Source organism: Apodemus sylvaticus, chromosome 1, assembly GCF_947179515.1.
Source record: "Apodemus sylvaticus chromosome 1, mApoSyl1.1, whole genome shotgun sequence".
Classification (NCBI taxonomy): domain Eukaryota; kingdom Metazoa; phylum Chordata; class Mammalia; order Rodentia; family Muridae; genus Apodemus; species Apodemus sylvaticus.
The window spans coordinates 19,864,394-19,877,543 of record NC_067472.1 but is presented as its reverse complement, the minus strand read 5'-3'; the positions used below and the strand labels follow the sequence as shown (position 1 = coordinate 19,877,543).

At 45.4% G+C, this 13,150-nt stretch overlaps 1 protein-coding gene across 1 annotated transcript in view; it reads right to left on the bottom strand.

Annotated features, from left to right (window-relative positions):
• Positions 1-4,206, bottom strand: part of Arhgap19 (Rho GTPase activating protein 19) — a 38,576-nt gene extending 34,370 nt beyond the window's left edge. Inside the window, exon 1 of the mRNA XM_052185947.1 lies at positions 4,128-4,206. Coding sequence (XP_052041907.1) covers positions 4,128-4,183 — 56 coding nt within the window. The 5' untranslated portion in view covers positions 4,184-4,206. The remainder of the gene's footprint in view (positions 1-4,127) is intronic.
• Between the last annotated feature and the right edge of the window lie 8,944 nt (positions 4,207-13,150).

The window sequence follows — 13,150 nt, the reverse complement described above, 5'->3', positions numbered from 1 at the left end:
GCCAGCCTGGTCTACAGAGTGAGTTTCAGGATAGCCAGGGCTACACAGAGAAAAAACTTTAAAAAAAAAAAAAAAGTACCATCAGGGGCTGGCAAGACAGCTCACTGATTAAGAGTGCTTGCTGGCTTCAGGAGGGCCAGGAGTAGTTCTCAGGACACACATGGAGCAGCTTTAAACCGCCTGTCCTGCTCCAGGGGACCCGACACCATCTCCTGGCCTATATGGGCAGCTGCACACATGTGGTACACACATACGTAAAAATAACTTTTCAAAGTAACATCAAAATTCCCTATTTGGGAGTGTTTCATAGAACATCCCATTAACACAGTCTCTTTCACCCCTCAAATAAGTAGAGTTGAAGTCTCAGAAGATTATTTTCTATATAGACTTTAAATGGCAAGAATCCCAGACAATTAGTATTGGAAGGAATTCTACATTACATGTGTGTGTTCCAAGCCCAAAATGATGAATACTGTCCAAGAATAAGCCAAAGCTTTTGTTCTAGAGGATCTTATTGAAAATACATTAGTTTGAGGGACTTTTGGTTGGTTGGTTGGTTTTGTTTTGCTCAAGACAGGGTTTCTCTGTATAGTCCTGGCTGTCCTGGATCTCATTCTGGAGACCTGGCTGACCTCAAACTCAGAGATCTACCTACCTCTGCCTCCCAAGAGCTGGAATTAAAGGAGTGTGTCACCACTGCCCAGCCTGTCGGTTTTGTTTTTGGATGTCTTGGTTTTTTTTGAAACAGGTCTCAATACTGTAGCCCAAGTTGATCTTAAATTCACCATCCTCAATAACCTGAATGCTGACATTTACAGGTATGTGCACATATCTGATCTTCAAATCTTTAAACTTTTATTATTGTTAGCATATAATCACTATACAGAAAAAAATATAACATATAGTCATTGTCCAAGATGGTGGATTTTGATTTTGGTTATGATTTTTGAGATAGTCTCATGTAGCCCAGGCTGGCTTGAAGTACTATACATGAGGCTGACCTTTGAGCTCCTGATTCTCCAGCTTCTGCCTCACTAGTATTATGCTTATAGGTGTTCACTACCACATCTAGTTATACTATTTTGACTTTAAAGCAAAAAAAAAAAAAAAAAAAAAAAAAAAAGGATGGGTGAAATGGTGATATAGCTCAGCAACAGGTACCTTCCAGACACCACAGCAGACAAAGGTAGGGGCAATGAACATAGGAGAAGCCCAGGGCCCAGGGCAGAAGCACACAGATAAGCTCCAATTGTTGGTGATATCACAGATCTTGAGAAGGAGTTCTTTACCCTGTGCTCTATAATGGCTTGTATTGTTTTCTCTTATGTGAAAATTACCACACAAGTGATTTTTTATTAACCTACTATCTACCAAATAGGTTAAAAAGAGGAAATAAAAGGGACAAGGAAAATAGAGAGCCCAGAAACATGCTCACAGAGTGCCTGAAACTTTGATATACAGCAACTACTTCACAAATATTAATGAAATATCAGGTTCCATAAAAAGAAAAAAATGTATAACAATTTCTTTTAATGGCCCCTAATAATCAAACACAGATGTAGTATAGCAAACTACACTCCAAAAATGGGATTTTAATTTCAGTCTCTTCTAAATTAAATGGAACCAGCAAAATCCCATTTGGGGGTTTCAGTTAAGAAAAGAACATTCAACTCTCTATATCAACTTGTCTCTTTTCTAAATCTCCAAATCCCAGAACATAGAGACGTAATTTTATACATAGAAATTTTTTGTTTTTGTTTTTGTTTTTTGTTTTTTGTTTTTTCAAGACAGGGTTTCTCTGTGTAGCCCTGGCTGTCCTGGAGCTCACTCTGTAGCTCGAACTCAGAAATCCACCTGCCTCTGCCTCCCAGAGTGCTGGGATTACAGGTATACATAGATATTTTTAAAGTTTTTAAAATAACAGCACTTTGCAAATTCAAATGTTTGTATTAGTATTTACTAAGCAGATTATTAAGTCGTCACTATTTGAGAAAGAAACACAGATTAAAGGAGGCTTTAGATCTGTATCTGTTAATGAGTTTGCTCAGTAAGCATAGAGCTCAACCTCTCCAGATCATGACAGGGAAGAAAACTGCCAACCAATCCTCACTCAACTTCTCCAGATCATGACAGGGAAGAAAACTGCCAACCAATCCTCAGCGTCGCAGTGGTCTAACAGGCAGCCAGCATCCCTCTTGGTCCTCTCCTTTCCCTAGGCGGTTCTTCCTAGAGGAAGCCCTTTCAGTACCCAAAGATATTAATTATATACATCACTGCCCAGAACCGAATCTACAGCCATTTCTATGCACACTGCTGCAAGATACTGATCTCACAGCAGCTTTTCTCATAGAGTGAATGTCTCTTCAGGACATGTTTGAGATGCCAGAATCAGAGTTATACAGCATATCTGCAAATGCTAGGCTACATAGCTTGGCAGCCAGCTGCCTCAGTGGGTAAAGGCACTCACTGCCGAGCCTTACAACCCCAGAATGATCCTCAAATCCACTTGGGGGACGAAGAGAACCGAGAGTTACTTTCTGCCCTCCTGCACATGCACTGTGGCATCTAAGAGTGCACAACTGTGCGCAAGCACAATAAATAATAGGTTTAAAGATTGTTAGTCCCATTAATTAAGTGGGGCTTGGGAGGCAGCTTGCCTAGCTTGCATGAAGTCCAGCACCACATAAAACAGGGCTTGGTGGCATATGCCTGTAATTCCAGCACTTGGGAGGTAGAGGAAGGAGGTTCAGAAGCCCAAGATTGGGGTCCCCTGGATTACATGAGAACTGTTTCCAAAAAAAAAGTAAATAAATAAATAAGCCTTATTAAGCAAATAAGCAAAAGAAAGAAAGAAAAGAAAAGAGAGAGAAAAGAAAAGAAAGAGAGAAAGAAAGAAAGAAAGAAAGAAAGAAAGAAAGAAAGAAAGAACCCCCAAACTAATCTCCTACAATATGCAATTGACAGTACATTGGTAGCTGAAACAGGATTGGGAGATCCAATCCAGCCTAGCTATTTAGCAAGAACCTGTCTCAATCACAATAATAGAAGGTTTCAGATTCAGATAAAACTATGTTGGATCATTTAGTTAACAGTTTCAAATTTTACATTCAGTTGGCAGTAGCCTCAAGGAAGAATTCAAAGTCCTCTTGCAGTAGAACAGTATTTCATTTGTCCTCACTTTCATTACAATTCAGAATTTTCGAGTTGGATGAGGGATAATCTAATGACATTTACCAACCCACGGGCACAGTTCCCAGGAGAAAGAAAGGTCAACCATTTGTGGGTAGGTCAAAGAGTGGAAAACTCCTCCATACAAAATAATAACATACCCAAACAGGCACATCGGGGCTCAGGAAGAATTAGGTTCACAAAATTATTGACTCTTCTGTTCTGTACTAACTCAGTACCAAAGCATATAGCATTGATCATACTCTCTGACAAAATAACCTCGTTCTATTGGAGTGCATCAGTCTCCAATATTTGTAAGACAGGCTCAGCTTTATGACAGGGGGCAGTACCCGTTCAAGAAGGAAGAAATAGATCACAATTTCAAGGAAACATAAAGATCTATCATATTTTGAATAGTATTTGCCAGGATGGGTGCTAAGCGCTTTAAATAGGTTGTGTCATTCCGTCCAGGTTCTGAAATAAATATCGTTATGTTTATTTACAGACGAAGGCTGAAGCTGAGAAAGGTCAGCCAGCTTGGGGACAAAAAAATCCCTTTTAACCATCACTCAAGCGGCGGCTCTGACTAAAGCGCAGAGGCTGTCACGAAGGACATTTAAAGCTCCCGGGACGTCTTGGAGTTCTCTAAACCGCTCTGGGCTTCAGTTTCCACTCAAAGCGCTCGGCGTCAGGGCAGACACCGCGACCGTAGCCCCGGGGTCTGCAGCCAGAGCGCCGGGAGGGCTCCACGCACCGCCGCGGGACTCGCGGAGAGAAGCGCGGCGGGAAGCACAGACCGCAGCGACCCGCCTCAGCCCCCGCAGGCGCGTCGGCGTAGACACCACGGGAACGAGAAACAAAGCCCGGCCCTGTGGACCACGGTGACTCAAGGGCAGGGCGGCGACATCGCTAACCCACAGTCCCGTCTCCTAGGCAGCAGGACGGAAAACTTGGCTCACCTCCGGCCAGAGTCGCAGACCGGCGCCTCCCCTCCACTCAGCGCCTCCGCCGCCATCTTCCGCGGCAGCTTGGTCTGCAGCCCCGCCTCAGGCACCGCCCCCTAGCCTTTAGATTGGCTAGGATGTTTTTCTAAGCCCTGTACGATTGGACGAACCTATGGCCCCGCCTAAATAAGAACAGTTCCATGCTACTATTGGTCTATTCAAATATCTAACTGTCATTGGTAGCACAGAACCAAAGAAAAGGTGGGAGAGACACCTTCCCGAGGCCTGCCGGGAGATGTAGTTTCTCATTTGGATTAACCCATGTAATTCCGTGGATCAAGTCACAAATTCCAGTCTACGCTCCCCTCCCCTCTAGATAAATCTCTGAGTTTCAGAACTGTCGATTTTTAAAGTGACTTTAGGAGTCACTTAAAGATGAAAGGTTTGTAAGGTTCGCTGCCCATCATCTCCCAGTTTGGTAAGTTAACGGTTGCTAGGGAAAAGGGCTCATCATCCCTCGCCCATTTAAACCCCCATTCACCCCACCCCCAAGATCCATAGGCTTAGTAAAAGGAAAGAAAAGGCATTTTATGACATGGTATATAGACAGTGGTAAATTGCATATGTTCCTTTAAACAACCCTAAGTAAACTCATTGCAACACACATACACCCATATATGTGTATGTATATATGTGTAGGTGTATATGTATGTATGTATGATGTATGTATGTATTCAGGGGCTGATCTTCAGGATACAGATTTGGGGGGGGGGGCAGTATAAAGACACCAAAAGCACTGGCTAGAATAGATAGTCAAATTCTGGGCCAACCAGCCAAGCCTCCTTGGGTGACTTCAAGCCAATGAGAAAATGTGATTTAAAAGACATGGTATAAGCCTGTAATCCCAGCACTCTGGGAGGCAGAGGCAGGCGAATTTCTGAGTTTGAGGCCAGCCTGGTCTACAAGAGTGAGTTCCAGGACAGCCGGGGCTATACAGAGAAACCCTGTCTCGGAAAAAAAAAAAAAAACCAAATCCAAAAAAAAAAAAGACATGGTATGGATATACAAAATTCACAATTAATAAGAATATTGTTTAACAATCAGGGGCAGCTAGAGATGGTTGGGTGGTTCTAAGAACACTTGCTGCTTTTCCTGAGGACTGGAGTTTGGTTCCCTGCACTGAGAGGTTCACCAGGGCCAGCCAGTGAGTCCTGCTCCAAAGGATTGATTGCCCTGGCATAGCCTCCAGAACTGACAGATACACAGATGACACATAAAATTATTTTTAAAAGCAAAAAATATAGATGGTATCGAGTAAAAAGGGAAGGGAAGGAACACTGCGACCCTGAGTTGACCCCCAGACCAGACAACCTTGACCCTAACTTGACCCCAAGCTCAAAATATGGGCTAAGAAACAGAATCCCACCCATCCCTGTGCACAAAATTCCCACCAATCCCTAGACTTGCCCTAAAATCGGGCCACAAAAATCCCACCAATCCCAGGCCACCCTGGAAAGCTACACCTGTCTACATCTCCTGTCCTGCCCCACCAAGATAAAACCTATAAACTGTATAAAACTATATAAAACCTGCCATCTGCTGAGTTCCTGCAGCCTCTCACCCTAGCAGAGGCTGCCACCCTCATGGGGTTTTCCCTTCCAATAAATTTCCTGTGGGAGGTTTCTTGTGTGCTGGGACTTTGTGGTATTCCTTGGCTCAGGATTGCCAGGGTCTCTCCAAGCAGAACTGTAACATTTTCACTGGTGAAATCTCCCCCTGCTGGAGCAGACCTGGCGTTACACTTGCACTGGGGGAACCAATCCTCATTCCCGTGCCACCCCCGTGCCCAACCAGCTCACTCTTCTGAAGGGGAAGCCTTTCCCTTCGAAGCTACAAGGTATCTGAAGACTGAATCACACAATTATGCTCTGGCCTCACAGGTGTACTCATATTCATGAGTACACTCATGAAGAGGTCTACACACATGCACACTAATAAAATAAGTTACTCCCTGAACCAGAAGACTGAGGTGCGGCAGGGAATATCAGCCAAGAAGAGCTGGTCCCATGTCTTTTTTTTTTTTTTTTTTTTTTTTTTTTGGTTTTTTTTCCGAGACAGGGTTTCTCTGTATAGCCCTGGCTGTCCTGAAACTCACTCTGTAGACCAGGCTGATCTCGAACTCAGAAATCCGCCTGCCTCTGCCTCCCAGAGTGCTGGGATTACAGGCGTGTGCCACCACCGCCCGGCTGGTCCCATGTCTTAAACCAACATCACAACTAAAACTTTCGGGGGAGAAGTTGGGAGGGTCTATATGGAATGCATACAGACCCTTTTCATGCTATTCCCTAAACAATGCATTTTAAAAGCTATTTATGTAGCATTAGCTGTTATAACCTAGACATGTCTTAAAGTATATAGAAGAGGGCTGGAGAGAGGGCTCAGCGGCTCTGATGGAGCATCACACATCTTGGGGATGATGCTTTGGCTTACAGTTCCACATCATTGATCACCATTGGAGGATATCAGGACAGGAACTCAAACAGAGAAGAAACCTGGAGTTAGGAGCTGATGCAGAGGCCGAGGAGGGGTGCTGCTTACTGACTTGCTAAGCCTGCTTTCTTATAGAATCCAGGACCACCAGCCCAGGGGTGGCACCATCCATAATAGCCCAGGCCCTTCCACATCAATCACTAATTAAGAAAATGCCTTACAGGCCTGCCGATAGCCAGATCTTATAAAGGCATTTTCTCAATTGAGGCTCCCTCTTCCTTAATGACTCTAACTTGTGACAAGCTAACATAAAACAAGTGAGCATGAATGATTTCATTCTGTATGAGGGATTTGAGCGTTAGGGAGCTGGGTATCCTGGAGGCACCCATCACCAGTCAGTCACCCAGGAACAACTGCACTCACCGTGCACTGTGGCTCAAGCCTCCTCCCTCAGTCACACAGCCCAGCTGAGGGTCACTGTCGGTCCTGTTCCACCTGCTCCCTTCCCAGAGCTGGCTCAGAGAGCAACAGTGCAAATCTTGGAATGGAAATTTGCATGATATATTGTCCCTAACTAAACCTTAACCTTCCAATGGCAGAAATGCCAGAATGCTCTTGTTCTCAAAGGCAAGAACTAGTACCGAGGCAGCCTGCCTGAGAGGGGATGTAAAATTGTTTTCCTGGATTTCTTTGCGCTGGATTTTTCTAGGAATTTTTTTTTGTCATTCCTTCTGATGACTTTATTTAAGTTGAGATTGATCTCTCACTCACTCACTCTTGCTTGCTCTCAATCTCTCTGTCTCTCTGTCTGTCTGTCTGTCAGTCTCTCTCTCTCTCTCTCTCTCTCTCTCTCTCGTGTGTGTGTGTGTGTGTGTGTGTGTGTGTGTGTGTGTGTGTGTTTGGGAGCATGATTTGGTGTCTATTTTGTACCAGGGTCTCACTCTGTGACAGCAGGCCTTGAATTCTCTGTGTAACTCCTGCTGGCCTCAAATTCATGGTCCTTCTGCCTCAGCCTCCTAAGTGGTGAGGTTGGAGACATGGGCTACCATGTCTGGCTCAGGTCCTTTCTTTCAGGAAGCTTTGCCCGCCCAGCTCAGTCTCTCAGTGGATTCTGCCCTACTTCAGGGCTTCCACACAGACGCTTTTCTGATTGCCCCGCCCCTTCTATTTCCATCTTTTCCTTCTCTGCTTACATGTCTATGGCATCACCTCGGTAAAGGAAGCAGTAAAGGCACAGTTAGCTAGAGCAGTAGTGGCACTGTTTGACCCAGGCATGGTAGCACATGCCTGTGATCCCTGCACCTGGAGAGCATCTGTACTCTCTCCAGTTTCCAAATTTAAAAAAAAAATGGTGCTTAAGGAACAAAAGGTTGGTGTAGGCACACCTGTACAGACACATAGGATTGCACACACAGAAACATATACATACACACACACACACACATACACACACACACACACATATAGATATAGATAAAGATATAGATATACAGGCATATAAATAAACATACAGGCATATAAATAAATAAAATAAATAAATCTAGATGGGAAGTAATTCTAGTATAGTCACTGATAAGCTGTCCATATTCCAATAAGAAAGAAAGAAAAAGAAAGAAGGAAGGAAGGAAAGAAAGAAAGAAAGAAAGAAAGAAAGAAAGAAAGAAAGAAAGAAAGAAAGAAAGAAAGAAAGAAAGAAAGAAAGAAAGAAAGAAAGAAAGAAAAAGCAAGCCACTCGCCCATGCTCTGCAATCAACCCTGGTTAAATCAGTAGGTGAGTATTGCTGACAGGTAGTGGCAGATATCTTTAATCCCAGCACTCAGGACGCAGAGACAGGTAAATTTCTGAGTATAAGGCGAGCCTAATCTACAGAATGAGTTCCAAAACAGCCAGCTACACAGAAAAACCCTGTCTGAAAGAGCTGGGGGGGGGGGGGGGGGGCACGGAGGCGGGGAGCAGAGCAGTGGATGTGGTGGTTTGGATGAGATGTCCGCCATAGTCTTGAGCAGTTAAACACTCCATCACCACTAGATGGCGCTGTTTGGGAGGATTAGGAGCCGTGGCCTTGCTGGAGAACGTGCGCCAGGGTGGGCTTTCAGAATTCAAGGACTTACACCATTTTAAGTTTACTCTGTTTTACGCTTATGAATTAAGATGTCAGACCTCAACTTGCTGCTCCTGCTACCATGCCTCTGCTCTGCCATCACAGACTATAACCCTCTGAAACATAAGCCGAAACATACTCTAAGTTGCGTTGGACTTTATTGCAGCAACAGGCCACCAAGAGAGAGGTGGGCGTTGGAAGGCTTGTCGGAAAGAAAGATTCAGCAAGGACGGGAGGAGAATAAGGAGGTAGGAAGGGGACACGATCACAGCACAGAAGATGAATGAAACTGACAAAGAAAAAATATTCTGTTAAAGAAGAGGGGAATATATATATTTGAGACAGGGTTTCTCTGTGTAGCTCTGACAAGCCTGCTCACTCTGTAGACCAGGCTGGCCTCAAACTCAGAAATCCACCTGCCTCTGCCTCCCAAGTGCTAGGATTAAAGGCGTGTGCCACCATAGCCCAGCAAATAAAATACATTTTAACAAACCAACCTGTCTTAGTAGAGTTACCACCGCTTCCATAAAATACTTTAACCAAAGCAATTTAGAGAGGAAAGGGTTTACTTGGTTTATGCTCCCACGTCACAGTTCATCATCAAAGGACATCAGGATGGGAACTCAAGCAGGACAGGAGCCTAAGGCAGGAGCTGATGCAGAGGCCATGGAGAGGCAATGCTTACTGGCTTGATTCCTGTGGCTTGGACCCCGTGGCTTGGCCCGCATGGCTTGCCTGGCCTGCTTATAGAACCCAGGACCACCAGCCCAGGGATGGCGCTGCCCACAATGGGCTGAGCCCTCCCCCACCAATCACTAATTAAGAAAATGCCTTACAGCTGGATTTTATGGAAGTATTTTCCTCTAACTGAGGTTCACTCCTTTCAGATGACTCTAGTTTGTCAAGCTGACATAAAACTATCCAGCACACAGACCCCACCCCTCACAGTCTTTACAAAGAACTCTGGTCTTTGGTGCTGGAAAAAACGCTCAGCTATTAAAAGTACTTATTGGGGGAAAAAAAGTACTTATTGCTATTGCCCAGGACCCCAATTTGGTTCCCAGCACCCACATAGTGGCTTACAGCTAACTCCAGGGAATCCTATGCCCCCATCTGGCCTCCAAGGGCATTGAATTTATGTGGTGTACAAACATAAAAATGAGAAAAAAACATAATAAAAAAAAAAAGTCGGAGGCTGGAGAGATGGCTCAGTGGCTAAGAGCACCAACTGCTCTTCTGAAGGTAGTGAGTTCAAATCCCAGCAACCACATGATGGCTCACAACCATCCATAATGAGTTATGCCCTCTTGTGGGGTGTCTGAAGACAGCTACATCGAGCGAGTGGGGCCGGAGCAAGAAGAAAAAGTGTCTGAAGACAGCTACAGTGTACTTACATATAATAATAAATTAATAAATCTTTAACCAAAACAAAACAAAAAGAGCATCTCAGTGCTTGGAAGGCAAGCGGATTTCCATAAGTTTGAGATTGCCCAGTGTATGTTGTGAATCCCAAGCCACTCAAGGCTACCTAGACCCTGTCTCAAATAAAACCAAAAACAAACAAACAAAGCACTGCCTGTATAACCGTTTTGGGGAACTTCAGCTTGCTGTGAGCATTCCAAGACAGTTTCTTACCACAAATGGCTGGCGGAGGCCACATTGCCTTTCCCCCTATCATGTCTGCCACCTAGTAGCCAGGCAGGAACATAAAGACTTTTGAACAATGCAAGCATCTCCTCCAACTACCTGAGCTAAATAAAAACTTCTGTGTTTTGTCTGGTGGCACGGTCCACTGCACCAGGCCCCTCCTTGAAACCCCATCTTACATGTCCCTGTGATATCACCATCACCAAATCAACACGCACTAACCTTCCTGTGCAAACGCTTCCTGCTCCCTTGTCAAGGCTCCTGTACCCCCATGATAATTGTTCCCCATGTTTATCTCTGCAAACCTGAAGAACTCGCCTTGCAGATGGGAGGAAGCCAAAAGAAGATCTTCATCCATCTGCTCCTTGGACTTGACCTCGCTGTCAGACTGGGTGCGGCAGGAACCGCTGAAGCAGTCCTCGTCCAAACACAACACCTGGTCAGCGACTTTCAGGACAAGCTTGACTAGGCAATGTCAGTGTAAACAGCCTTGAGTCCCTTCAATGCCAGATAACCTCCTTAGCAGGAGTTGGTCTCCAAAATTGGAGAGCCCTGGACTTACTGACTGCTGAGCAGGAAGGGACTTGTGTTTTGCTGGGGGAAGAATGTTGCTTCTATACAAATCTGGGCTGGTAGAAATATACAAATGCCTAAAGACCTCCGAGGAAGGGGACTCTCTGGGCATGCTATGCTCCCAACACCCCTACCCCATGGTACCCTAACCCCTCGGGAGTTTGGCTTCTTGCCCTCCTTGGCCCCGTACTAGCCATTGGAGCCTTACTTCTTTGGGCACCCTGCCTCATCCAATTTCTAAAGCAGCAGATGAGTAGCACGGCAAAGATCATCACTGGTCAGGTGTCGGTTCAATATCGAACTGTTCCCAACAGAGGAGACAGTTATTCCAATGATGCTTCTCCTATATAAAAAGGAAAAGAAGGAATTGTGGGGCAGTGGACTGTGCCACACCAAACAGAAACCTTGGTAAGGTCGGGCAGATTCAGAAACCCCAGTAATTCTCATATCTGAGAATGGTAGGTGTTTAATCTGTTCCCAACCAGGTTCATGTGCTGCAACATGTGACCAGGACACCTCATGGAGAGGACTATGACGATCAGCCATGTAGGGACAACACATGCAGGTGAGGTATCCCTAACCAAGCTAATAGGAAGCATCTGCCTTTAGACCCCAACCCACCCCAAAATGTATATAAGACCCTGTCCACAAGGAATAGAGTGCACAAGTTATTTCATCAAAGACCATCTGAGAGTGTCTGTCTTATAGAGCTGTAACGTCTCAAGGAAGAAAATTCTCTCCTGAAGCCTGGCTCTTAGCCACCCGCTGTGTCCGGCCACCCTGTGGAGCTGCAGCAGAGGCCACAGAAGAGGCCCACCAACCCCTGCCTTGCTCCAGCCCCCCACCTCAGAAAGCCACAACTCTGGCCTCGCCCAGCCAAGGCACAGCCCTGAGCCCCAGTACACAGACTGGCAGGTTCTAATAACATTTTTAAACTGATAATTTTTTGTTAAAAGTCTGTTAAGCATGGACTAGGGAATGACTACAGCGTAAAGCTTCTACTGTGTGAGCATGGGGGACCAGGATTCGGACCAGGTAAAGCCAGACACAGTGGTCCACATCTGTAATCCCACCACCTCTGCAGCCACAGAGGAAACAGAAACTGGAGAAGCCCAGGATGATCAACAAGACCCTTTCTCTCAAGGCGGAAGGACGAAGATTTAAGGTTGTCCTCTGACCTCTGTAAACCTACTGAGTTCAAGGCCATCCTGGTCTACTGAGCACATTCTAGGACAGCTAGGGCTACACAGAAACACTGTCTTGGAAAAACAAACAAACAAACAAATAGGCTCTGGAGTCAGTAAGCTCAGGTTCATGCCCCAGGTACATCATTTCGAGCTCAGTGGCCCTGAAGTCGGTAGTTGGGTTTCAGATCCCATCTTCTCTTCTGTAAAATAATAATTTTATTCTCACAGGGCTGTTTCCAAGATTAAACACGACGATCCTGAAGAGTTGCTTAGCGACACTGTGTCTAGCACATGGTAAGACTACACCAGTGTTTGAAATGACACAAAGAATAGTGAAAATGCCTGCCCTCCAAGAGAGCACATCTCCTGCCCTGTGGGGAGGACCATGCATTACACCACAACTACAGCCAAACCTGTTACCTTGGAGAGGGGTGGGTTTCTCCTCAAAACCAACTGTTCCACTCCCATGATTTCTGATTCAAGGTAAATATCACCACCGAGTGCTTTGGGTTGAAAGCTGAACAAAAGGCCCTTCGTGTCCCTAGCCCTCGATGAGTTTGAGTAAACACTTAAAAGTCACACTGGGGTGGGGGCGGGGAGGAGAAATGGCTCAGGTAATAAAGTGCAAACATGAGGGCTTCAGAAGCCATGTCAAAGAATGCCACACAAAGAGGGAGACCGCCTGTCACCGCAGCACCAGGGAAGAGAGGCTGAAGGACTCCTGGAGGCTGCTGGCCAGCCAGTCTAGCCTAGTTAGTGAACTCCAAGCCAGTGGGAGATCCTTTTTTATAAAACAAATGGATGACTCCAGCTGTCCTTTGGTCTACACACACACACACACACACACACACAAACACACTCACACAATCGTGAAACGTGCACATGTGTATTCACATACATACTTGGAAATACCCATGCACATGCACACATCCACACTTACACACATGCACACACACAGACACACACCAACACACACATGCATACATGCACACACTCACATGTACATGTATTCATACATACATCCACATGCACTCACTTG